At 39.1% G+C, this 27,731-nt stretch overlaps 1 protein-coding gene across 2 annotated transcripts; it reads left to right on the top strand.

Moving 5' to 3' along the window:
• Nucleotides 1–27,123, top strand: LOC132050225 (uncharacterized). 2 transcript variants are annotated; one of them, XM_059441370.1, is made up of 9 exons: nt 1–363; nt 434–545; nt 4,205–4,395; nt 4,480–4,574; nt 5,150–5,569; nt 6,378–6,486; nt 7,436–8,081; nt 26,496–26,613; nt 26,752–27,123. In XM_059441370.1, the coding sequence occupies exons 1-9, from the start codon at nt 229–231 to the stop codon at nt 26,753–26,755; spliced, it is 1,830 nt and encodes a 609-aa protein (XP_059297353.1). In that variant the 5' UTR covers nt 1–228; the 3' UTR covers nt 26,756–27,123. The 2 variants fall into 2 exon arrangements, with proteins under 2 accessions (XP_059297353.1, XP_059297354.1); XM_059441371.1 differs by lacking the exon at nt 26,752–27,123 and having other exon boundaries at nt 26,496–26,617.
• The last annotated feature ends 608 nt before the right edge of the window (nt 27,124–27,731 follow it).

Here is a 27,731-nt window from a genome sequence, read left to right on the forward strand (position 1 = left end):
TAGGAAAGTGTAATTAGCATCCAAACAAGTCGTAAGTGAATTAGGAGGGCAAAGAGCAGGTGGTCACGTAAGCAACAAGGGAAACGACCCCTTGCGATCTCACCGCCTTACGCCACTCTACGGACTCTCTGGAACTTTCCCTTGTCTCTTCCGCCACCTTCCATTCCGCCACTATAGTCTACTAGTCTAGGAAGAAAGAAGAGCGCATTAGTATTAGTGGTCGAAAAGATGTTCAAGAAGGCAGTGGACGCCAAGTCCCACCAGCGGCTTTCTGGGGCGGACAGGAAGAAGCTCCGTCGCACTATCAGAGACCGTTTCTCTAATGCCTCTGATTCCCTTCTCGACCTTCTACTTCCTCCTAAGGTACCCCTACCCCTGCCCTTTTCTTTCATTCAACAAAGTATCTCACTTTATGGAGCAATTTAACATGCAGGCAGAGTTAGCTGTTTCCAAATATCCTAATCGTGTACTCGTTTATGGCTTGGAGGGCGATTGTCCCCTCTTTTTTGACCTAGATGGTCGAGGTCGTGATATATTCCCTACAGGTGAGTGCCTTATTATATCTTTCTTACATACATAATATATTCCCAATTGTTTTGCTCTGTTTCATAACCTTATTATCACTACTTTCTCAACCTTTAGTCCTCATGGGATGCCCTACCTGTTGAGGTATCAGAGTAAAACTTAGTGGCTGTTCGGTTTGTACACAAGTCATGCTGGGATTAGTGATACTGGAATTAGATATCCGTATTATTTCTTATTGACTGTTTGGTTTGTTGTATTAAAAATAACATGCACAGTGTATTTCCTAAGATGAAGTTGTTTGTTTACACAAATATCCCCCACCTTATTCAGTAGAAAAAGGTTTGAGGGACCTCCGGGGTATTTTTGTCATTTTCATTATTTTATCCTGGGATAACTAATGCTGTACTATTATTCCCCATATGACGGGGATAACGTATCCCTATACTATTTCTAATCCTGGTATAGCTTGTCCCAGGATTAGTAACCAAACAAGGGATAAGGCAGTTCTAAATTTTTATCCGAGGACTATTTATGCTTGTCCAGCATACCAAGCGACCCCTTAGAGATACCGTGATCTAATCCCAGCTAAAACATTAGCCCATTACTCTGGCCTGGGTGGAGCTTTGCTTGGTGACTGAATAGGCTGCCTGATGGCTTAATCCAGGCGTGTCCAAATTCGTCCTGATACCACCAATTTTTAAAAAACTAACCTTATTACCACCAACAACTTGCTTTACATTGAGCGGTAATACCGTAGTAGTAGTTGTTCTAGATAATAACTAATGAAATATTGGAAAATACTCCAGAAACAGTTTCCCCAAGGTAAAACATTTTCTGTGGAACTTCTTTTTGTCGTGAAATAATTTCCTTGGAAAATGTTTCCTTCCATCCGAAATGCATGCTAAATCTAGATTCAGTTTTAATTTTCCATTTGTGATATGATTGATGAAGGTGCTTATCTAATAACTTTGTTGTGATTTGAAAATATTATTAAAGCTCATATAAGGAGAAGCGAGCCATATCCCTCTAGACAAATGGGGAATATATATCGTGAAGTAAATTTCATCTATACTCCTAAGTAATGACTGTAGCAGCTTACCAAAAAGAACAAAACCTAATTTGAAGCTAAAAACAAAAAAAGCTTGCTGAACTGGCTTGGCATTTTCGTTTGAAGTTGCAATATGGTCCATAACATGAGAGCAACTAGGTTGTAGATTTAACAAAACCGACGCTCACCCTTAGACTAATACTAATGGTGCTTAAATTATCTCAATGTCAAATGACAAAATAGTGTCGACATAATCATATCTACTTATCTTTATTGGGATATGAGCAGAGGCGAAATTAGAATTTCTAGAACATGGGTGCACCACTAAAAGAAGAAGGAGAAAATATCTTAAGTGAGAATTGATCCCTAGTCCTCTTGGTAAATAATTCAACCTTCAACCAAGTGCACCATTAGCCTTCTTGTAGCATGGGTGCCAACAATTAATATTAGACCAATTTTAGAAAATATATACATAAAATACCTAGTTTTATGGAGAGACTATGGGTTCACGTGCCCCAAATTTTCTACTTAAATTCGCCCCTGGATATGAGCCTATTTGTATTAACTAAAATTAAGTAGCTTTTAAGCACCATGTGCTGGAAAACACCTTTTAAGTGGAGTTGAATTTTATTTATGAATAAACAGTTACATGTTTGGTGCTTGGAAAATTATGTTGGTTTCTGTAAAACCAATTGAAATATCCTTAAATCTGATAACCTAGGAAAATTTGAGCTTATTCTTGCAATACTTTTAATTATAAATTAATTCAAATACGAATTAATTTGTGTGTCAATTCAGCTCAAGTTATAAATTTATTATATAAGATTATTTATATTATATAAGATTATTTTTATAATTAACAAATTCTCTTTCCCTTCTCTTTTTTTTGTTTTAATTAACATAATTTATTTCTTTAAGTAACATATACTAATTAATAATTTGACTGAAGTTAATCTGTTAATGAGTAAAAAATATACTTAAATAGTGCAAAAAATTACAAGAATGCAATATATAAGTATCATAGGCTGTTGTTATCAAAAAAAGAAAGTATCATAGGCTGTAAATTTTTCCGCTTTTGACGTGTTAATATTAGTTTCAGGTGCTGAATTTTTATTCATGCTGACATGGATACAAAGTTGTTAGGTGTGACCATAGAAATATTCATACAAAATATAGCCTGGAAAATTCGTTAAATAATTGAAATTGTCCCTCTTGTGGCCCTTTTTGACCACCAACTGAGAGAGAAGTTCAAATGTTAGTTATAACTTCTCTCTCAAATGTTAGTTATAACTGAAGATTGATTTCCAAAGAAGCAACATAGATTGGTAGCCAAAGGTTCATTTTTACAAACGAAAGATAAAAGAAAGAATAAGAAGAAAGTGAAGTTAGTCTTTTTGGAAGTATAAGATGATGCAAGGATAATGAGGTAAACTATTTGGTCAAAACCAAAGTAGCTTTTAAGCTCAAAAGCCATAATTTGGAATAAGTGCAGACTAGCTAGTACTCCCTTTGTCTCAATTTATGTGACACACTTTCTTTTTTAGGTTGTCCAGAAAATGTCACGTTCTATATTTAGGAAAAAATTTAACTTTAAATTTTGATTTTTCCATTAATGAATCTGTATCCACAAATGTCTGCTTGTTTTTAGACCATTAGTTTCAAAAGTCTTCATTTCTTTCTTAAACTTTGTGCCCAGTCAAACAGTGCCACATATTATATGAATCGAATGGGACTTCAGCTTCGACAAGCGTATCTTCCTCTAGCAAATAAGGTGGAGTGGGCAAGGCAGAGGAGGGGAAAACATAAGCTCTCCAGTAAAGGAAGCATTTCCTGTGAATAAGAACTAGAATTGAAATTATCAAAAAACTAGAATTGAAATTGGGTTTTAAATAGGCACAGAGGGAGTTGCACAATGCAATGGATGCAAAAGATTCATATCAGCGATTTACTGACTAGTTGCGGTTAATTGTAGTTACACTTAAATCCAGTCGTGTTTGCCGAGAGTAATTTGGGTGTGATTAGAAACTTTGGTGTATTAGTATGCAGACAAGTGTGAGACTCAGAGAGCCTTTACTTAGAACCCTATTATTGACGTTTTATTGTTGGAATTAGATCTGCTGGAATATAATGGACTAAAGCAGACCCTAACCAGTTTGTTTGAGTTGTAGTTTATTGATTAATTAATTGATCCTTAAAAACTACTCAACTCTTTTTGCTTTTTGAGTCGAGGGTCTATCGGAAACAACCTCTCTACCTTCACAAGGTAGGGGTAAGGCTGCATACACACCACCCTCCCCATACCCCACTTGTGGGATTACGCTGGGTATATTGTTGTTGTTGTTGTTTGTTTTTGGCTGAGGGAGAGTGATTTTGATGTTTCACTTTTGGTTTTAGTTTCATGAAGCAATGATCTAATAATCTCCCTTTGGCAGTATATTGGCTGTTTATAACTTGCTGGTGATTGACATTATTAAATATTTTAAGTAGGAAGGGCCTTTTAGGCATGCTTTCTATGCAGTAGCTATGTGATTCGATTGCTTCTATTACGAGAAAGAATTTAGTTATTTACCGTCCTGCTTAATTAGACGTACTTACGTTTTTGTTTTTCTCACTTCTACGTGGTGAGTACAGTTTATGCTCTGTGGAGAGTCCCAGAACTTTTGCCTGCTTTTGTGCTGAAAGGGGGTGAAGTTTCTCGTTTTATGCTCGGAGGGGCAGATTTAATGTTCCCTGGCATCAGTATACCTTCTGAAGGGTTTCCCTCATTTTCTGCTGGGGAGCCATGGGCAGTGAAGGTTCCTGGAAACCCTGCAGCAATAGCTGTAAGCATATGGGACGTGAAGGGTTTTCTTTCTTAATTTAGATAACTAATCAATTTGAAGGAAGTTGATTTCTTTTTTCCTCAGGTGGGAACAACTACCATGAGTAGCACCGAAGCATTAAAAGCTGATCTACGTGGAAAGGCCTTGAAAATATGTCATTACTATCGAGACACCCTTTGGTAGGAACTAAGGAGCCGTTTGGACATAAAAAATTTATTTCTAAACATTGTTTGGTTATTGAAATTGTACTTCGATTGTCTTATTTGTCTGTGGTAGCTACTGCTCCCTTTTTTCAGATTGCTCTAACATGACTTATTCGCTTTCTTTAGTTTCGTTTTCATTTTGCTTTGAACTGCTTGTGCTTATCTGACCTTTTCTCGTCGTGTTTCCTCTTGAGCCAAGGGTCTTTCGGAAACAGCCTCCCTATCTTCCGAGATAGGGGTAAGGTCTGCTTACACTTTACCCTCCCCAGACCCCAGATTGTGGGATTTCACTGGGTATGTTGTTGTTGTTGTTGTATTGTTTGGTTATTGAATGTACTGAGTTTTTGAAGATGAGTTTTTTCAAAACTTTAACTTTTTTCAAGTAAATGCATGTCCAAATACAACTCCAACTTCAGAAACTCTTTTTTTCCTTTTCTTCCAAATTACAAATAAATCTATGTTCAAACGCCTACTAAGAAAGTTAATGTTGTTAGTTTTATCTGTACAACTTTTAGATGTCAATTGTCACCTTTGTCTTGATTTTTGGTCAGGGAATCTGCTGAAAATTGTCATGTACCAAATGCTGGTTTTCTAAAAGACGTTGTGTTTGAAGATCCTGCTCTGTCCATGAGTAGTAGGGCATCTGATTCAAGTGAAATTGATCCTTCAGTTGACCCAGGAAATGTGACTAACAATGAAGATATGGGAGAAGTGGTTGATGCTGAAGCAGCTTCATCAGGTTTTGGTCATCCGTCTACCAAACAGAGTGATGGACCAGATGAAGTTGTGCAGCTTACGAGTGATCTAAGCGAGTTGAAGGTTGCAGAAAGTCCTGTAGATGAATCAAATACTGAGGGACAACATTCCTTGTCTGTTGAAGAGGTAGATGCACTCTTGGACAAATGCCTTCTACAAGCACTACATACGACAATTAAGGAGAAAGACCTGCCCATCCCTGGAAGTACATTTTGGTACGACGGCTACCAAACTCTTATTGAAATTTAATATCTGATACTGACATAATTTGGTGTCATAATAAAAGTATAAAGAAAAAGAAAAGTGATTTTTGTGTACACAATTTCAGATAGTGATGCGCTTTATTGTTCACAATAAATGATTATTTTCTAGGATTATTTAACTAACCATTTGACAAGTATGCTAGATGTTATATTAAAGTGAGCTTTTGCAGAAAAAAACAGAGATAAGGCTATTAGATTTGTTAATGGTATTTTAGGTAAGGCTTACATTGAGTACTCCCTTTGTTCCATTATATGTGGCACTTTTTTCTTTTTTAATGTGTTCCGTAAAGAATTACACCTTTCTATACTAGGAAACAGTTTAACTTTAAACTTTCAATTTTAGCCTTATTGACATGTTTTTATAGCCACGAAAATGTCATAGCATGTTTAGGGCCTTCAAAAGTCTCCTTTCTTTCTTAAACTCCATGCCCAGTTAAATAATGCCGGATAAAATGGAACAAAGGGAGTAATACTTATGCAGAAAAAGCAGAGAGAACAACACTAGGATTTGCGAGGCAGCTGCACGGTCAAACTTTAGAGATATCTTAGTATAAAGATCTTCATCTTGTGAGAAAACAAGTTAGAGAAAAGCTACCAGTACACCCACTAGGCAATGTTCACTCTTCATGGCTGTTATCCTGAAGAAGGTGGCCTAATAAATTAATACCTCCTCTTCTTGAGTTTCATTCTTTAACTACTCTTGATGTTCCATGCAATTCCTTTCTTAGACACTTATCGATGGCTTCATGTGCTGGTGTAGGTCAAGTCATGTGCTACCTTGTAGGCCTCCAGGCATAATACTCGACATAAAGAAGTCATCTCACAAGAAATTGTCCAAGTGGCTACAGGCTAAAGCCTCTGGCGGATTGGTAATTTTCTACAGTGAATACGTTTATGAAATTTTGATTTTTCGAAACTGTTGCATACAGTTGAAAAGTTGCTATTGCATTACATGGATGATCCAGTTGAAGTCATTTACACTGTTACATCTACACATCATAAGAAATGCAGAAAGTTTTTTTTTTCCAATTCTTGTAGCCATATATCTCGAGGACACGTACTTGTATATATTGTGCTCTTCATGCTTAGTTAAGTATACCACTAATATTATCACTTTCCATGACAGTGATGACTGGTGTAATAGCACTCTTCATAGTTAGATACACTTTTGTTTAACTTCTCGTCAGAAGCAGGACTTAATAAGTTATAAGTATTAGGTAGGACTGTTCATTTGCTGAAACTGACAAGTGTCTGTAGCAACTTCCATCCTCTTCTTTTCCCACTGAAGTTGGGGAGAACTTTCAGCTTCTCTCATGGTGGCCGGTGCAATATGTTGAAGGTAGCCATGTGGCAACAGTGAGTAGGAGAGATTGTTGAAAAACTTATGTGGCAAAAAAAAAAAAAAAATGTCACAACCATTGCCACAATATGCGTAGAAGATTAGTTGGGGAAATACTATATGAAATAGTGTTCTATCCTAGTACTGTATCTTGCAATTGCCTTATACCTTCTTTTTATGCTATTTCTGCATTTTGCTTTTTGATATGACACCTGTCTTGTGAAGATTTGCTTGCATGTATGCCACATATCAGGATTTTACATCCTCATTGTTTTCAGCCCAAAAGCTAGTTCTCAGGCTCAAGTTCTTCTCCGTTTCAATAAGTATTCGAGAAATTTGTTTCATGACTTGATGGCAAAATGTGTCCCCATTTCTTGTTCTGATGCTTCTTGCCTCCATATGTTTTCTGATTTTACCTTTGCGTGGTGTTTTGTATTATCTATTTTTTTTTGTTCCAAACTTACCATTGGCATGTACAGATCTCAGTGAAAGAAGATAAACATAAGAAAGAGGTGATTCTGTTCTCTGTTAATCGAAATCATCCAGACTATTTGTCCTACAAGCCAGAAAAGAAAAAAGTGGACAAGCCCGGCCCCTCAACAAATAATGCTTCTGGTGAAGAACAGCTGCAGAAGACACTGGAAGTTTTTGAAGTTTATAAACCAAGCGTGCATGTAAATCTTATTTTTGCTTCTGTTGGTGCTGAAACTAGTAGACTTTACACTGCATCTGAAGCCTCTGAAATAGTGTTCCAGTATGTTGAGAAAGAAAATCTTGTCAAGCCATCGAATAAGTCCAGTGTGACATTAGATGCAACTCTATGTGATGCTTTATTTAAGGGAGCCATAAAAAAGGGATCAACTTATCCAACTGAAATTCATAAGAAGGATTTGGGGCAAACTTTCATTGGTAGGATGCAAGCACATCATTGCGTGATTAGGGGAAACGATAGAGTTGTTCGCAAAGGTGCCTTGAAACCAGTCCAGATAATGACAGAACGGAGGCAAGGAAACAAGAAAATGACTAAACTTTCTGGAGTGGAGTCATTTCTGTTGGATGCAGAGGCTTTGGCTTCAGAGTTGCAGAAGAAGTTTGCCTGTAGTACAACTGTGGCAGAACTTCCAGGTTTGTTTTGATGCTTTAACAGCTGTGTATGACCCTCTTTTTAGATTATTTAGTAATTATTATGTGGTGGCTCTAAAAATGTGGTTATTATGTCTTCTTTGACTTGTGTTGGTTTATACTTTATAGCGCCAGTGACAATATGTCTTTATAGTCTCCTATGAATCTCATGGTGCTGCTTGTGTTGGTTCATACTATATAGCGCCAGTGACAGTATATCTTTATAGTCTTATAAGAATCTCCTGGTGCGGCTTGTAGTGCTTATTATTTTTTTTTTTTTTGAACAGTTAACATATCTATTATCAACAAAGAAAATACACCAAAAGTGTACTTTCAGTAGTAATTACAAGTATTAGTTAGAGAAAGCAAAACCTACCACCTATAGCCCTATAAACAATCTAGAATACTAGTTATATCCTCTGCCTCTTGGGGGTATTCATGAATACACCAAAAATAGAAAAACACTAGACAATTCATCTTCAATTTCTGGAAGGTGATACTTTTGTCTTTAAAGCATCTTTAATTCCTCTCCTTCCATATTGTCCACCAGATGCAAGCTGGAACAATCTTCCATCTCTCCCTATGGCCTGACAAATTACCATCTCTGTTCCAGCATGCCAGAACTTCAACTGTATTCCTTGGCATAGTCCAATTAAGCCCTCTCAAATTGATGAAGAACTGCCAAAGTTGTTCAGTCACTTTACAGTGAAGGAAAAGATGATTTATTGTTTCAGCTTCAGTTTCACAAAAAAAAACAACTGGAGCAAAGTTGTAAACCCCTTTTCATCACATTATCTTGTGTTAAAACAGCTTGTTTGGCCGCTAACCATGTAAAGCATGACACTTTGTATGGAATTTTAACTTTCCAAATCATCTTCCATGGCCAGAAACCAAGTCGAGGACTGCTGTTACTGATGCAATTATAGGCAGATTTGACTGAGAATCTTCCTTGCTTATCCTTCAACCAAACTAAACTGTCCACCTCATTGCAGTAATCCTTGAACTGTTCAAGGGTGTTGTAAAGTCCTATCAGCCTTTCCACTTCCTAATCATTGAGCATTCTCCTAAAGCTGAGGTTCCATCCCTGATTATCTCTAACTTCCAGGATTGTTCCCTTCTGCTGTTGATTCAGAATGTAAATATCAGGGAACAAACTCTTCAATGATTGTTGACCTACCCAAACATCATTCCAGAAAGATGTCTTCCCACCATTGCCTACTTTTATCTTTGAATTGTGCCATAGTCTAGGCCACTGGTTCCTAATAGTTCTCCACAGCCCAACACCGTATGGATTCTTTACTTCCTTTGTTATCCACTGATTTTCCATCCTATATCTGGACATAATCGTTTCTTTCCATAAGGATTGTTCCTCTGAAGCCCTGAATTACCCGTGGTGCACTTGCGGGAAACTCCTTGCCGAGGGCCTGTGCACCCCCGGGATTAGTCGGGGCTCAAAGAGACTCGGACACCCGGTGCTTAATCAAAAAAAAAAGGATTGTTCCTCTGAAGCAAATCTCCATAACCATTTCTGCAGAAGGCTCTGATTCTGTAACCTCAAGTTCTTAATTCCCAAACCACCCCCCTGCTTGCTAGAGATAACTGTACACCAATCTACGAGGTGATGCTTCTTTGTTTCACAGTTTCCATGCCATAAGAAATTCCTTCTCAAAGTGTCCAGCTTCTTGATGACCTCAACTGGCATGGGGAATAAGGACATCATGTAGGTTGGCAAGGCGTCTAGTACACTGTTGATCAAAGTTACTCTACCTCTGAGTGAGAGATATTGACTCTTCCAATTTACCAATTTCTTCTCGCATTTCTCCAAGACTGCATTCCAATTATTCATGGATTTACTCTTCGCCCCCAGTGGCATGCCAAGGTATGTAGTGGGTAAATCTCCCTCCCAGAATGTTGGCCAGCCTGTTGATACCTGGAACTTCATTGACTGGATACACAAAACTCTTCTCCCAGTTGATGTGGAGCCCAGAAATAGCTTCAAAAAGGATAAAGATAACTCTTAGCTGCTTCAATTGGTCGCTCTCTGCATCACAAAAAACTAGTGTATCATCAGCTTATAAAAGGTGGGAAATTGAGGGACCTTGCATGTCACCAGCATTGACCTTGAAACCCCTGATCTTGTTGTTTATTTGAGCTGTTTTCAACATGTCACTGACTCCTCCCATCGCCAGAATAAAGAGAAAAGGGGATAAGGGATCCCCTTGTCTCAATCCTCTCTCAGAAGAGAAAAAACCAGAAGGTGAACCATTGATCAAGACGGAGAACTTGACTGTACTGGCACAAAACTTTATCCACTTGATCCACCTGCGACCAAAGCCCATGTTCTCCAGAGTTTTCCACAGGTAATCCCAATGGAGGTGATCATATGCCTTTTCTATGTCTAAGTTGCATATAATCCCAGGAACCTTGGATATCTTTCTCACATCCACACATTCATTTGCTATCAAAATAGCATCCATGATCTGCCTCCCCTTGATGAATGCCATTTGCTGAGCATCCACTATCTTAGACATCACTTTCTTGAGCCTCTCAGTCAAGAGCTTGGAAATGATCTTGTAGAAACTGCCGATTAGGCTAATTGGTCTAAAATCCTTCAACTCTTTGGCTCCCACCTTCTTGGGGATCAAGGTTATGTAGGTAGCATTAAAGCTCTTTTCGAAATAACCTTGGGTATGGAAATTCTGAACAACAGCTAACAATGGATGAAGAACGCCATAGAAGAGCCATCTGGGCCAGGAGCTTTATCCCCTGCACATGACATGACACAATCTTTTATTTCCTGTTCTCCAAACTGGCTCTGTAGTAAAACACTATCCTTTTCATTTATCATAGATTGTTCTCTCGGATTGAACTGTGGCCTCCGTGGTTCGGTTTCAGTGTATAAGTTCTGATAGAAGTTGGTGATTCTCTCTGAAATCTCTGCTGGATTATCTACCGTGGCCCCATTGATCAACAAACTATCAATGTTGTTGTACCTCTTGTGACAGTTGGCAGTTCTGTGAAAGAATTTGGTATTTATATCACCCTCTTTAAGCCATAGAGCTCTGGATCTTTGCCTCCATGCCTCTTCTTCCCTTTTAAATCTCCTCAAACTCTACTGTTAGAACTGCCCTCAAATAAGCCTCATCGTCAGACAACATTCTTTGTTCTTGAACCATTTCTAAGTCAGACAATTGATTGAGGACACTTTGCTTTTGCATACCCAAATTGCCTTGAACAGTTTTGCTCCATTCTTTTAACTTCCCTTTCAGATTTTTCAATTTGCTTGCCAAGATAAAATCTGGTCTATCTTCATAAACCCCTGAATCCCACCAATCTTTTACTTTTTCCTTGAAGTTTTCCGTCTGCAGCCACCAGTTCTCAAATTTAAAATAAGAACTTATCCCTTCCCAGTTACCACAATCCAGCATCAAAGGACTATGATCAGAGGTGACTCTCTGAAGAACTGATTGCTTAATGTTTCTGAAAGAGAGAGGTGACTCTCTGAAGAACTGATTGCTTAATGTTTCTGAAAGAGACTTCCCACTCTTTTGAAATCAAAAACCTGTCCAATCTTGCAGCAATATCATGATTTTCCCCCTTTTTCCAAGTGTACTTTTTTTTTTTTTTTTTTAATCAAATGTCATTAGTAAAGCATCAAGAAGATGCAAGGTTACAGGTGAGCAAAAGAAGCTGCTTCAATCAAAACGGGAAGCAAACTTAGACAAAAAACCTGTAAAACAGCCAAAAGGAATCTTGCCTATTGTACTAAGCTAAGCTAAAGAAAAATGCCAAGTAAATAAGCACTCTAAACATCTAGCCTTGAGAATACTAATAGGAGTTGAGATTCCATCAAAGCATCTGCTATTTCTCTCCTTCCAGAGACACCAAAAAATAACTGTAGGGATCATTCTCCAGATTCTTTTGATGGTTTTTCCAACTCTCCACAGTGACCAGCTTGCATAGGTATCTTTCATGGATAAGGGCATTACCCGGTGAAGCCCAGTTAAGGAGTAGAACAAATGCCAAAGGTCAGCTGCTGCAGGACAGTGTAAAAATAGATGGTTTACTGTTTCATTGTTCTGCCCACACATGAACCATCTATTGATAAGAATTATTCCTTCTTCTTGAGATTGTCTTGTGTTAGGCAGGATTCTCTAAGAGCAGTCCAAGTGAAGCAGGAGACTGAGAGAGGCTGCCTAGTTCTCCAGATATGTTTCCAAGGCCATTCCTCAAGAATGCCATTTTGAGAGCTTCAGTAGTTATGACTCTCCTTTACAGTGTAAATTCCTTTTTTCCAAGTGTACTTACCACCTACCAGAGGTAAATCCTCCAGTTCCATATCCACTATGAATTCTGAAAATTCTTCCATAGCTTTGTTGAATCTATTACAATTCTTCTTTTCTGATGGGAATCTTACAGTGTTGAAATCTCCAGCTATCACCCAAGGGCCATCCAAGAAGCTTCTAACGGCCCCCAATTCCCACCACACCTCTTCCCTTTCCTCTCTACCATTTGGAGCATACACACTTGATAAATGCCAGCAGAAATCTTTGTGTTTTGCCGCTGAAACTTACAGTAATACAGTAGGATCCCACCTCAAAAATTACTCCCTCCCAAATACTACTATCCCACATTAAGATAATCCCACCCCTAGTACCGCTAGCCTCTAATTGAGCATACTTGACCCTCCTATTAGCCCATAGATCTTTTACAACTTCCCCTATATCCCCTTCCAGCTTAGATTCCTGAAAGCAATATACATCAGCCTTCCACAAACTCACCATATTTTTAATCTTAGGCCTTTTCCTTAGATCATTGAGGCCCCTCACATTCCAAGACACTATTTTAACCTTCATTATCTTTGTTTATAAAGCATCCCCCCTTCTTCTTGTGCCGAAGCTCACAAAGTTATTGGCCGGCTCCAAGCTTTTCAATTCTTTGGATCCCTTGCATTTTGGAGTCACTGTCACAAAAACAGCAGATTCATCATTCATAGTTTGTCTCTTTCCATCTATTTTCATGAATACTTCCAAGGCCACGTGTTCACACCCCTGGAAGTGTACCCCAAATTCGTCGCTCATTCTGAGAATGTTTTGTTGAACAAAAAAGGGAATCGCAGCTGTTGATTCCATAAATTCTGCTTGATCGGTCGAATTCAATGGTAATACTTCCTCGACTATAGTAACCTCTTTTTTTCTTTTTCTTCCTCTTGTAAACTTTCTTCTGCTTGCACCTCCAGAAGAGGTAGATCATCAACCTGAATGATCGACATCGCATCATCATCTGTTTGCATGTCATTCTGTTCGAGGACTTGGCGAAATTTTCCTTCGTCGATAATTGGAGAAAGATGTTGATTCTCCAAATACACTGGGACTGGACTATTCGAATCGTAGAAGGCCTCACTTTCAACATTAAATGGATTTGAGGGCCTATTGAAATTCCTAGCCTCCTCAGAAATATTTAACAATTTGGGCCAAAGGATCTGGGCTCAACTGAAATGAGCCCAAAGTCCTTTTATTCAATCCTTGGGGAAGATCCTCACGTGCACTTTTAAAGCATTCAAAATTTTATGAGCAATCCACGTGTTGATCACTGTCGCCAGCTGTTGCGGACCCGGATACCCTAGCTACTCCTTTTATCCATTGGGTCAAACCAGCAGTCCCTTCAGCCCTCTCTTCTCCGACGTAGAATCTCACCAGAGATTCAACCCAAATTTGAATTCCATAACCGATACCTTCAAATTCTAACTTCATCTCCTTCGGAATGTGATTTCCGCCACCCTTGACTAAAACTCTAGCCCACTTCAGATGGTTACGAAGCTCAGTTTCCTCCTCCGTTCTCACCCAGCCTCCACAATAATCACCAACTGCCTTAAGAACTTTATGTGACCATAGCTGCAACGGTAGGCCTACCAACTTGATCCACGTTTCCTTCAAAGTTGTCCTGGACTGGATTGCACCTATCGTCGGCGACCACCACTGCAAATTCAAGTTCTGTTCCTTTCACGTCCATTTTCCCCTTAAAACATGTTCAGCAGCTGTGATTGAGGCAAACTCGAAAAGATAACTGTTGTTCCCCATTTCGTAAGTGTTCAAACCGTGCGCTTGGTTCCAATTAGCACTTGCCTATTTACGAATTTCCGAAAGATTCGGAGCCTCTGTACAATTCACCGGGAAATAGCCATAAATGCTCCTGCGTAACTGTTCGTTCTGGGATGGCCTGGACCCCCCTTCAATAACTAAAGTGTTGCCCTTCTCTATTGCTTCAGCATCGTCGATTTCTCTTGTAATCCATTTACTCCTTCTGACAGTCTCTGCAAAAGGAATTTCAGGAACGACCATCTTGTGTTTCTTTGGGAGTGTCTTTGGTGCAATGTGAAAAATGAACTTCTCGACTTTATTGGCCAGCTCCAACCAACCCACATTGAACGCAACTTCTGGAATGATTATGACCGACCTGCTTTTTCCTTGCGAATTGATGATACTTATATATCTCCCCTTGCTATTATAATTCCTGGCACAAAAAAACTGAGAAAACTGTTCCTGTGACCTCCGTTTTCTCACAACTTTACCTTTGACTAGTGATGCCTCCTTTAATACATTACACAACCATACCATGGTCTTCTTGAAACATGATCCACTCATCACGTTTCTGCCTCGTTCAACCCAATCGTACCAAACCTCTGAATGAGAAACATTCCTCGTAATATCGAAAGACTGGCTGCAAATAAATCTTATTGGGATCCATAATATAGGAAGAAGATTTAGGCTATTGATCAGTAATCACAGTGGGTGATTGCTGGGAGTTCAATTTTCTGTAGCTTTAGGTCTGAAGAAAAATTTGAGAAAGAGTGAAAAGCTTGTCGGTTGGCGACTAGAAACTTCACCGGCGACCAGAAAGTGCTGGGGATGGATGAGCTGAGATAGGTGGTTGGAAGATATTTTGGAGTAAAAGAGAAAGGGATATATGTGCGGAGTTGGTTAATGAAGGCTATAGAGGAGAGAAAGAGCCGAAGATAGTTGAGATCGGTAAAAGACCAGAAGCACGTCGGCAACCAGAAGCTTTGCCGGCGACCAGAAAGTGATCAGAAGAAAAGATCAGTGGTCTGGATCTATTTTGGAGTAGAGAAAGAAAGGAAAATCAGTGGTAAGTTGGTCGGAAAAGGCTAGAGAGGAGAGAGAGAGTGGAAATTGGAGCTGGGTCATGACGGAGATGGGTTTGGGATGATCGGAAAGTTTGTTTGAGGAGAGAGTGTGACGGAATAGGGTTTTTTGCCACTTAGCTTGTAGTCCTTATTTTCTGCTCAGCTCTTCAGATTTAGCCTTGAACCTAGGGGAATCTAGACTTTCTTAGAGCGGCTTTGTGAAAACTATAAAAAGCTGCATCAGCTTGCATCTTGTCTCTCTTTTGATTTCTGACAATGAGCCTTTACAACATTCTTTGCTTTAATATTCTCTCAGGTGTTGTCTTTTAATTTCTGCTTACACATTCTCATGGGGAAAGGAGATCTATGTGGTACTGTTTCATTTAAGACCGTAGGAGGAGGATATCTTTTAGTAGGAATAGGATGATATCTAGTAGTTGAAGATTCTCATAGTTACTTGCAGTTGGGCACTTAGAGCATTGACACTGGACATACTTCTATAAAAAAATACCACTTAGCTTGTTTCGATGTGTGTGTGTGTATAAACCGAGTGTTGTAGTCTTTGCTTAATTACCAGACTCTTTCCATGGCAACCTCATGGAAATAGGTTCTTTTTTTTGGTTTAAACTTCATCTCCACTGATCATTGGTGAGCAAACAATTACAATTTTGAGTTTGGCATCCCAAACTTCATACATGATCATAACCATTACCCTATTAAAAGAAAAACTTTATACATGATCATTGAGCATAGACTATTTTCACTAGTCCCAACCAAAAATAGAGGGGATGTACAAAAATATTCAGGGGTGCTCATAACAGATTAAAGAAGGTTTTGTTCTTCTATTTCTAAAAGAAGGGAGGTTCCACTTATCCATGTTGGTCAGGCTTGGACTTCTTGTGGAATATCAGAGAATGAGTTGAAAACTTGGTTTTCTTTTTGTCATATGAACTTTAAGGTGTATGAAAGTTCATATTTGATTTTTTAAGCAGAGCGATGGAGACTTCATTTAACTTAGGTTGATCTAGGCCGGAGACAGACCTACGTCAAGATAATCCCACTCTTGAAACACTTCGGTAATGCTCCCAAATAATGAATCAGAGCACATGGAGCCATTTCCTTACCTCTTTCTCTGTCAAGAAAAAAATGTACACTATCTGATACTTATTTTGATGACAAGGGAACCCGCAGCCGCTACCCTTCGGGTGCACACAGGGTAAACCTCGCTTCTGTGCAATAGCTCGCAAACCACACAAAAGAGATAACCCGCACTAGGCAAGCCCCGTGCAATGAGCTCGACCCAGAAGGTGAATCCCCTTCTTTTTATAGGCAGGGGGTTTCGAACCTGAGACCTCCATTATGGAAGCTCTTTGCTCAACCAACTGAGCCACCCTTGCGGGTTACACTATCTGATACTTATTACCAGACTGTTTCCATGGTAAACTAATGGGCATAGGTTTTTTTTGGGTTTAAACTTCATTTCCTTTGATCATTGATGAGCAAAAAATTAAAATTTTGAGTTTGGCATCCCAAACTTTATACCTGATCATAACCTTTATCTTAGTATTTTTTTATACACGATCACCGAGCTGAGACTATTTTCACTGGTCCTAACCAAAAATAGAGAGGGGATGTACAAAAATATTCAGGGGGGACTCATAGCAGATTAAAGAAGATTTGTTCTTCTATTTCTAAAAAAAATGGAGGTTCCACTTATCCATGTTGATCAGGGCTCGGACTTCTTGTGGAATATCAGACAATGAGTTGAAAATTTGGTTCTCCTCAAGGCTATGGCTCAGGGTTGCCAATTTATCAGCAGGTTTGTTGGCTTCCTGAAACAGTGGTTGATGGTAAAATTATATGTTTTCAACTAAGTTCTGAATCTCTTTGAGGTGGGTGTGGATCTTCTAAGGTACTTCCCATTCTCCTTTAATGCACTCAGTGAGCAAAAGTGAATTAGTTTTAGCCATAGTCAATCTGAGATTGTTGTTAACGCATCGTCTTAGCCCAAATAACATGGCTGCTACTTCAGCTATGCTACTTGTTCGAGGCCCCAGAGGAATAGAGAAAGCCCATAATGTGGTGACTTGGCTGTTTTCGACTAAACCACCACCTCCACAGGAGCCATGAATGCAACTACCATCACTGTCGAGTTTGAGTATGGAGCTAGGGGTCTCAGCCATTTCACAATAGTGATGGTCCTTTGATGTAGAGTAGCTTCACATGTTTGACAGATACTACTTGAATCCTCTCCAAGCCTTGCTCTTCCAAAATTCTTCTTTGTTACCTTCAAAAGAGTATTACACGAAATTAGAGATTATTTTGTATACGGATGACTTTAAATCCTTAAATTCTTTACTGCATCTTGCTGTCTATATTTCCCAACAGACAATAGGAGGGAGAGCCTTGGTGATGTAGTTGGCAATAGGGTTGTAAGACTTGTGATTCCACTAGTTTAGAAGTAGCATTGGGGCTCAGGTTCCTGTGTTCAATCCCTAAGGGCTGGCAAAGTAACACTGTAATTTATTGGCCATATGACCTCTGCTAAAAAGATGATCCGAGTTTCCCAGAACTGGACTCATGTTGTCAGTAGCACAACAGTGGCAAATGGGATCCAAGTTTATCCCAAGTCTTGCAACTCTGTCATCAGTGGAAAGTTTGTTGTGAATGGCTCTCTAAGTCAAAAATGACATTTTAAAGGGTATGTCTTTTTGCCAAATTTGACGATAATGTCACACATCGTATTGGTGCAGGGTGGATGAAAGGGGGGCTTGCTTCCGGAGTGCTGTGTGATAAGAAGATGCCACCAAAACTTAAAGGCAAGTTCTACAAAATGGTGGTGAGACCGACTTTGTTGTATGGGGTGGAGTGTTGGCCAGTCAAGAACCCTCACGTTCAAAAGATGAAAGTTAGCGGAAATGAGAATGCTGCGGTGGATGTGTGGGCACACTAGGAGAGATAGGATTAGGAATGAAGTTATTCGGGATAAGGTGGGAGTGGCATCGATGGAGGACAAGATGCGGGAAGCGAGGCTGAGATGGTTTGGGCATGTGAAGAGAAGAGACACAGATGCCCCAGTGCGGAGGCATGAGAGGTTGGCTATGGACGGTTTCAGAAGAGGTAGAGGTAGGCCGAAGAAGTATTGGGCTGAGGTGATTAGACAAGACATGGCGCAGTCCAGCTTACCGAGGACACGACCTTAGATAGGAGGTTATGGAGGACTCAGATTATGGTAGAAGGCTAGTAGGTAGTCCTTCTTATCCTTTCGTACTAATAGTCGCAGTTTTGCTCTATAGTTTATTGTCCTTTGGTTCCTGCTACTATTTGTTGTTTCTTGTACTTCGTTTATCTTATTTACTAGTTCCACGAGGTCTGGGCTCAAGATATAAAAGTAGATATTTTAATTAAAGAAATATAGTTGATGATGTTAGTAATAATTAAATTTCAAATAAGTTTATTTTCAATATATAAAAAGCAAAACTATCATTTGACTCCTTTAATATTTTAACTTCCGGTTTGATGAAATTATTTACTTCAAATCATATGCGGAGCAAGAATTTGAAGTTTATGATTTCTCAATCCTGATTTTTGAAGTTATTTATTTCTAAATTAATAATTAATAATCTATACATATTTAATGAACTTTTAAGACAAATACATAATTGACCCCAAGCGCTACCGAACCCGACCATATCCGCAGCCAGTGTTGTGAAAGGCGCTCGCCTTATACCGTTTGGTGTGAGGCGTGGCAAGGCAAGCCTGCCTCGCCATGGACAGCCAAGGCGTGGCCTTTCCTAAAAGGCGAGGCTATGGCTTATGGCGACTAAGGCGTCGCCGTTTGTTTTTTTAAAAAAAATGTTGGCTGACTTTTTTAAAACGGAACAGAATAAAGAGACAATATAAGGCTAACACTTTTGTGGTTGAAGAATTTGGAGATCTTGAAGAAGAATAGATGTTGCTTCGTTATAATTTGGTTAATGTTAACACTCGGGACCTTATGACTTATTAACTATCTAGTTGGAGACTTAGACTTTAGTATCAACTATCTACTTTTAGTTTTTCAACTGAAATATTTGCTAGTATTTTGTTGTGTATTTGAGTTTTTTGGTATTTATATATGCATATTTAATATTTTAATTTTTTGTGTTAATTCTTGCCTCGCTTCTAAAAGGCGCTCGCCACGCCACGCCACGCCACGCCACGCCTCGCCATAAGGCGTGAGGCGAGCCCTTGTCGCCATGCCTCGCCTTTCGCCATCCTAAACACTGTCCGCAGCCGACACTCTAACTTCGCCCTGCTTCAAACTTATTTTGTGTTTAAAAGATTAATTATAGTTAACCAAACAAGGTATTTTACAGATAACAGGATCTTGACTGATAACACTGTTTTCATTTCAACACTATATGGCATCATGTAATAATTTTTAAAACTATCTGAAAATCATTTCAGTAAAAATCTTTTTAAACACACATGAGCTCATTAAAGTATAAATATAAAGTAAAAGAATTGCCTACATGTAAGTAAAAGAATTTTCAGAAATTCTCAAATTTCATAATACAAATATAAAGTAAAAGAAATGTCTGCATGTAAAAATCTATAATAAGCAACAAATGAAAAAGTAGAAAACCAGAGAGCAACAAGAAGCAAGAATCTAGCGAAGAAATTACTATTTTTTAGGTTAATAGATAAGATCAATAGAAGAAAGTAACAGAGAAAATAAAGTGCAACAAATAGGGTTGTTCCTCCCTTAACCAGGGGTCTCGTGTTCAAGCGTGGGTACGCTTTTTATTTTTATTTTTTATTTTTTATGGGGAGCGCTTCCCCCGGATAGGCCCTACGCGACGCGAATCCGGATTAATCGGGCTCCAGTGCGGATACCGGTTGGATAGGAAACAAAAAAAAAAAAAAAAAAGGAAAACACGGTAGGAGGTTCGACAACTTTTGAAAAGTAGACCATAAGAACAAAAAATAAATTTGACTTTAAAAAATAGGATCAAGACCTAAAAGTAATTAATTGAAAAGTTTGCCATTTTATTGGAAACTTTTGTGAGGACTACAAAGGTCCTTTGGTTGTCTCTTATAAATAGTAGCAATCTGTGGTAGCTACTGCTCATTTTTTTTCCAGACTGCTTTATCATGGCTTTTCCGCTTTCGTTAGTTTCATTTTCATACTGCTTTGAACTGCTTGTCCTTAATTTGACCTTTTTCGTCATGTTTTCTCTTGAACCGAGGGTCTTTAGGAAACAGCCTCCCTACCTTCCCAGGTAGGGGTAAGGTCTGCGTACACTTTACCTTCCCCAGACCCCACATTGTGGGATTTCCCTGGGTATGTTGTTGTTGTTGCCCTTTTACCAAATTGATTGTCAACAGTATTGGTATTCTTTTCAGTTTGAGTTGCTTCCATGCTGAGCTCAGGGTGAAACATCCATTGTTAGTGTGTGCAAATTGCCTTAGTCCTCTAAACTAGGACCCAGGGTGATTCTATGTTGAACAAGCTGATTCTTGATCTCATCAGTCTGGAATTGGAGGCAGTCCCAACACCAAATCCCCTTCCTTGAGAGCTTCAGTGATTCTGATATTTTTATGGGGGTGTATCACTAGGGCAGAGTTGTCTAAGGGGGGCCCTGTTTGGACCAATTGTCATGCCAAAAGGAGATTTCTCCTATACTAGAAGATGTTCTTGTCAACCATAGCTCTTGTGTCACATAAGCTTTTCCAACTTTGTGCCTGGTAATTCTTCCACTTGCTGTTGCAAGGATGTACGTTGTTGAAGAATTTTGCTCTCTCAGTCCACAAAGACTTGGTAGTTCTCAAAGACCATCACTGCTTGGCTCTAAAAGCTAAAGCATGTGTCGGAGAGTTTCCTAAAGTTAGTGGCTCCTTCATCGTAGGGAAAACATAAATTTTGTTAATGGTGTTTACCTCCTGTGTCTTTACTTGACTAGAAAAACCTGCATATGAACATTTCAATAGTATCAATTGTTCCTTTGGGAGGGTTAACAGCTGCAAGAAGGTGAATGGGAAGGGCTAAGAGAACATGTGTAATGAGGACAACTGTACCTCCTCCGGATAAGAACTTGGTTTGCACCCTCTGATTCTATTGATAGTCTTGTTGACTATGTCATTATAAAAAAGCAATCTCTTTTCTACCTGAGATCAATGGACATTCAAGATATTTAATAAGAAAGTCTTGATGATTCATGCCAGTAATACCTTCCATTCTTATGATATAAGCACCACTGGAGTTGTCAGCTACTGCAAATTAGCTTTTGTCTTTGTTGGTTAGTTGACCAGAGACTTCTTCATAGGTGCTAAGGACCTATAGGATCATATACAAGGTTCTTTTGCTACCATTGTAGAAAAGGATGGTACATCAACAAATGATAAGTGGTTAATTCTTGGCCCATGTTGATTCATGTAGTAACCTTGGTACTCCTCAGTTTGGTGTAGAGTTCTGCACTGAGAATGAATAGAGATGGTGAAAGTGGGTCTCCTTGTCTCAATGCCCTGCTAGAATTGAAGAAACCATGCCTACCACCATTAATTATAATGGAATACCAGTTATTAGCAATGCAATTGTAGATTATCAGCCCAAGCCTCGTAACAACCAAATTTCTTTAGAGCCAATCTCAAAAAATTCCAAGACACCCTGTCATAAGTTTTGGCAATGTCAAGCTTTATGACAACATTTCCACCTCTGATAGGTTTCTTGATGTCATTTGTAATTTTCTGAGCAAGTAGGGTGTTTTCAGTGATAGCTCTTCCCTTGATAAAACCACTTTGGTTTTTGGAAATAATCCTTGGTAGAATAGTGGCCAGTCTAGCATTGGTAACTTTGTTTGAAACTGGTAAATTGAGCATTGGTAACTTAAAAAATCACTTTAATTGACACATTACACAGATGGATGGGTCTCAGTTTGTGAATTTTTGGAGGTGATCAATCTTGGGATCATGATAAGGTATGTGTGAGTGAAGTACTTGGGAAGTTTTGCTCTTGACATGAAGGCCAAAACTGCTCTATGGAGGTCAGGGGTAATGATATCCCATGCTTTCTGATAAAAATAAGCAGTCGACCATCAGGGTCTGGAGCACTGTCAGTGTCAATGGAAAAAACATTGTCTTTGATTTCCTGTAATGTGGGCACTGCACTGAGCATGATATTATCCTCCTCAGTGATGCAATTTTCAATGAAGCTAAACGCATCATAGTTCTTGGGTGAAGAGATTCTGGAAATGTCTGATAGCAATTTGCAGCCTTTGCAATGGCATCATTTCCTTCAATCCAGTTTGCTTGTTCAACCATAATCATGTTAATATATAGTCTTCTTCTTCTTTCTTTGATGAGGCTGTGAAAATATGTTGTATTAGCATCACCTTCCTCTAGACATCTGGCCTTGACTTTTTGCCTCATAATTGAATCTTGGATCTTCAAAAATCTAGTGAAGTCAGCCCTGCATTTGGATAGTTCACACCTACTTTCCACTGTTGAAGTTAGCACTATTGTCTTCCAGGATTCTTATATGAGCCTCCACTCTCTGGAGTTTTTGGCGTAGTATGTGCAAGGGATTTCCCTTGATGTCATCCTCCCATGAACTTTGCTCTTTATGTAAGAAATCTGGGTGGTCAGCTCAGAGATTGAGGAATTGAAGTATTTGATATGGCGGATGTCTTCCTTGTTCAGCTTGACAAGCAGCGGGACATGATCAGAACATGCCCTGGATAAATGAGCGACAGTTATTGCGTTGAAAATGTGAAACCAAGCAGTATTATAGACTAGCCTATCTAGTCTTCTTCATATAGTAAGGGGTGCATATCTGTTGTCACACCATGTGAATTTAGAGCCAGAGTAGCCTGCATCCTGTAAACCACTATCTATGCAGTCTAAACTTCAACTCTGTGATCTCTTCGACTTAATTTCTCATCACTGCTGATTATCACATTAAAGTCACTGATGACAGCCAGGGTGCTTGACTGATGTTGGCAATGTCCCTTATGTCGTTCCACAAATCTTTCGTCAGCTCGTCATGGCATTTGGCATAGACCACTGTTAGCATAAAAGGGAGGATCATTCTGGGGAGTTATCTTGGTATGAACACATTGAACCTTGTCTTGAATGATTGTGGCATCAACTGTATTGGGACCAGAACATCCATATTTTATTGCAGCAGGTATAGAAACCATAATTTATTCCTGGTCTCATTTTGAATTTTTCCATCTTCCTGCAATCCACCATAGGCTCCTGGAGGCAAATAATGGGGAGATGAAATTTTTGTTTGAGTGTCAGGAGTCTCTCAAGAGATCCCTGGGATCCTATCCCTCCAATGTTCCAAGAGATTGTATTAATCATTGGAACTTGGGTTGGGGGAACTGGTTCCCAGCTCTGACTGTATTGGAATCACTACCTCTGTTAAAGAAACCTCCTCCAGTACTGTGATAGTTCTTGGTGATAGGTTGTTGAAAAAATTTAATATTTTGTTGTACAGGGAAGTGGGTCATGTTGATTTCACCATTTTCTTCATTGTTGTCATCTCCTCTTATCAATTCATCATCTGATTTGGAGGTATCGATGTCTCCGCATTCCGTGCATATGACTGGACAAAGTGTCTTTCTTATCCATGGTTTCCATAAACTTAGGATCTTCGGTGAAGCTTGCTGGTTTTGTGATTCTACACTTGTCCAGGTCTGGGGGCTCATGGTCACTGGTTTCTTGTGCATCAGTCTGTTCCTTTAGATCCAAGATACTTGGATCAGTTTCCTTTCCCCCTATGTGGTCTTCTTCTTGTTGTTGATTGCTGGCCAGCTTTTGTCCTGCTTGACTATGCCATTCTCTTCTTGAGTTTCTCCATTTAACCGAACATTTTCAGGTATTCTTCTTCTGTTTCTGAACTTCCTTGTGTTCACTGATAATTCTTCCACTGCTGCATTAATTTTCTCCAAGTTGATAATGTCACCTTGAAGTTGGGCCTCTGATTTGTAGTGTTGGAGATTTCTCATTTTTTGTTCTTCTGATGTTCAATTTGGATTGCTTTTCTGTCACCTCTGCTTCTTTGGTAATCTTGGCTTTGTCCCACCTTGTGTGTTTTGTATTAGTTTGTAGGGGTTGGATGGGGGTTGAGTGACTTCCATATTCTCAGTCTGGGTGTTTTGCCATCTTATCCTCTAGTATGTTGTTGTCTTGCAATACTTTGAAGGGGTTAGTGTGTTTCCTTGCTGACTAATGTTCTTCTCCACCGGCTGAGGGTTGGTGTGCTTCCTTGCTGACTAATGTTCTTCTCCACCGGCTGAGGTTGATTGATCCAGACTCAAGAGTGGTTTGCTCTGGTTGTCCCCTTTGTGCTCTTTTGTGGTGTTCTTACCTTCTCCTTTTTACCCCACTACATCTTGCCATTCCCACTCTCTTTTGTAGCATTTTCGCCATCAAATTTTTTCCTTCGGTTGGCACTTGATCCTTGTTCTGTCTTCTCTTTTCTGTGTTGCTGGTTATCCTCTTTTCTCTGTTGGCTACTGTTTCCTGCTTCCGTTTGTACTTCACTTCTTCCCTTCTCTGTTGAATTCCTTTTGGCAAAGTAGGAACCTGCATTTTTTATCAGAATGGCCCTGCACTTTGCAGTTGGAACAAAAGGAGGGCATGGTTTCATATTCGATCCTTTGTATAACAGTTTCAAGCTTGCCCTGGAAATTTCTTATTTCACTAGGTCTTCATTAAGCAAGGGCTTTGTTAGGTCTAATTCCACCCTCATTTTAGGGGCAGTTGGTCTGCACTTAGCAGAAGTAGCTTTGTCCATGATCAGGGGGTGTGCCAATAGGATCCACAGTTCTATAGAGCGCATCCCGTTTGTAATAGTGCCACGGGAGGTCCGGTAAATTTATCCAGACGGCGCTAGAGTAGTTTCGGCATTAGGCTGCAAATTTGTGGTCCATTTCAGAATTGGGATGGGCCTGGCTCTGATACTATGTAAACAAATGGATCTTGGGCCTAATTCAACCCCAAAAGCTAGCTCATGAGGGGAGGATTGCCCAATACCATATAGGGAGACTAAATACCCATACCACAACCGATGTGGGAGAATCAACAGAAGACACCGATGTGGGAGAATCAACAGAAAACATGGTATCTATCTAAACTCTGATCTTAACCTCAATTTTGTATTGACCAATTTAGAGAAGTCCGCCCCATATCAATAGCCGGTTTGCTACGATGAAACTTACTTATTATAGTCCATCTGCAGGTCTCCATGAGCAAACCGTGCTCCTCCTTTGTGAAAACTACAATTATCTTTCCATTCAGAACCTCATACGGTCTCAAAGGGAGCGGGGCTCCTTTCTTAAGTTGATTCTTGTTCCCTAAAGTGCCTGCATAAAAAGATTGTTGCGCATGGGTTTCTTCAATTTCCATGGATGTGCTTGGTTGGGGGAGAGGAGGTGTGTTGAGTTTGTACTCCATTAGCTGGTAGGGGCGAGGAAAAGGGGGACCAAACAAATCTATGGAGGGGCTCATGGGAGAAGAGGGAGAATGCGAACTAAGCCGGAACGGCGAGGAGATAGAAGAAACATTAGAGAGAGGTGAGAGCGTTTTCTAAGATCCAAGAATACAACCAAGGAAGCGCTAATGGGAATAGGGGTTATTCTGAAGGAGTTTGGTACTTAGTTATCGATTTGTTTAAAAACTAGGGATTGATAATTCAATAATTTATACTCCCTCCGTCCCATTTTATATGAGGTTGTTTGACTTGGCACGAAGTTTAAGAGATAAAGGAAGACTTTTGAAACTTGTGGTCTTTTAACAAATCATAGAAATTTGTGTGGCTAGAAGTCATTTCATTAAGAGTAAAAAGGTAAACTTAAAGTTGAATTGTTACTAAATATAGAATTGGGATGGAGAGTATTTTTTCTGATGTGGAGTTTAATACTATGTGCGGGTAGAGTGAAAGACATGCCTTAGCAATTTCTGTCATCCACTTAAATTTTCCACTGGATATTGCTAGGAGTATGTGTGAAATTTAGAGTACTCCTAATGTGCCTTAAAGGTAAAATTATTTAATAGTGGAACGAAAAGCACATGAATAGAGTGAAATGGAGGATTGATATAGTCGATCCAAACTGATTTGTGGTTGATGCAATGATGATTCACTCACTCACTGACGGGATTTACTTGTGTGCTTTTGGTCTGTATGTTTCTTGATCTGTTATACAATTTTTTTGCATATGAACCGGCTGTGAGTATGTTTACTTTAAGGGCTGATATATCATTCGTAAGTAACTTCTTGATTTTAGGTAAGAAAGGGCAAGAAGTTTTGGTTCAAGGCGGAGTTATTGATGATCTTGCAAGATATCTTGTTGAGCACTATGGTGTCCCAAAAAGATATATTGAAGTGCTCGATAAAACAAAGCGGTGAGTGGCAAGGTTTAGTTTCATATTTGACCTTGGTTTACTTTTTATTACTTGTACTGCAGAGGAAACTGAGATTGATTAAGATGTTTTTGGAAAGAGAGATCTATTAGATAAACTTGGTTTATTGTTTATCTTTAGGTAAGAAAGTTGGAATCTTATGTTTCGGCCCAAAATTTTTGAAGGCTGTAATGTTATTTGACGATCTGCTAGCGCTGGTTGATGGAACCATAAAATGAGAAGTTGAAGCGAAATATCTCCTCGCCTTGCTTCCGATAACATGTTAAGTTTTTGTTTTATCGAGCTTTCAGATACAATTGTAGGTATAAGAACATTTATTGTTTTATTTGTTGTATTACCAGCTGCCTGTAGCTTGTATATCCTTTGATTTTTAAATGGGTCTTCATAGCTACTGGAGCAAAATTTTACTTGATAAAAGCATATTCGGAGGAAAGAGAAATAAGGATATAAAATATTCATGAGATATAAATTTATTTTTGATTGTTCTGGTTATATATTGTTCCCTCCGTTTTGATTCACGAAACAATCTTTACATTTTGGGATGTTTCGAAATGTCTAATAGCATCACAACTTTATACTACTACCAAGAATTTAAGTAGTATATTAAAATTGTTATAAATACACCATATTATGGATGTTTATGCAAATACACGATTTCCTAGATAAGCCTGTAATTGGATAAACTTGCAATCAAACAGGTAGGTTGCAAGCAAATAAAAGCTTTGCTGCGAGCTTTTCTTCAGCTTGCAATCAGCGAGCCGAGTGCCAGTAGTCAAATAGGTAGCTTGCAAGTAGTTCGAGCGAGCGAACTGAAATCGGCCAAAAAGCCTCGCAGAAAGCTTCCTGAAAATCCTTGCAACATTTTCTTTTCTTCTTTAAGTAGGAAGTCAATTCAGTTCATTTGTACATCAATTGAAAGAACAATAAAATATCTCTCCCCTCCAACTTCTTTGGCTATATTTTTTTATTGTTGTGTACTTTTAATATTATTTTATAACACGTTATCAGCACGAGATTCTGCCATCTTGAGCAACTACTTTGAAAGCCTTGAAGGTAAGACTTTCTTTTTCTCAATTAATGTTAAATCTTCTAAACTTGAA

Source organism: Lycium ferocissimum, chromosome 3, assembly GCF_029784015.1.
Source record: "Lycium ferocissimum isolate CSIRO_LF1 chromosome 3, AGI_CSIRO_Lferr_CH_V1, whole genome shotgun sequence".
Taxonomy (NCBI): Eukaryota; Viridiplantae; Streptophyta; class Magnoliopsida; order Solanales; family Solanaceae; genus Lycium; species Lycium ferocissimum.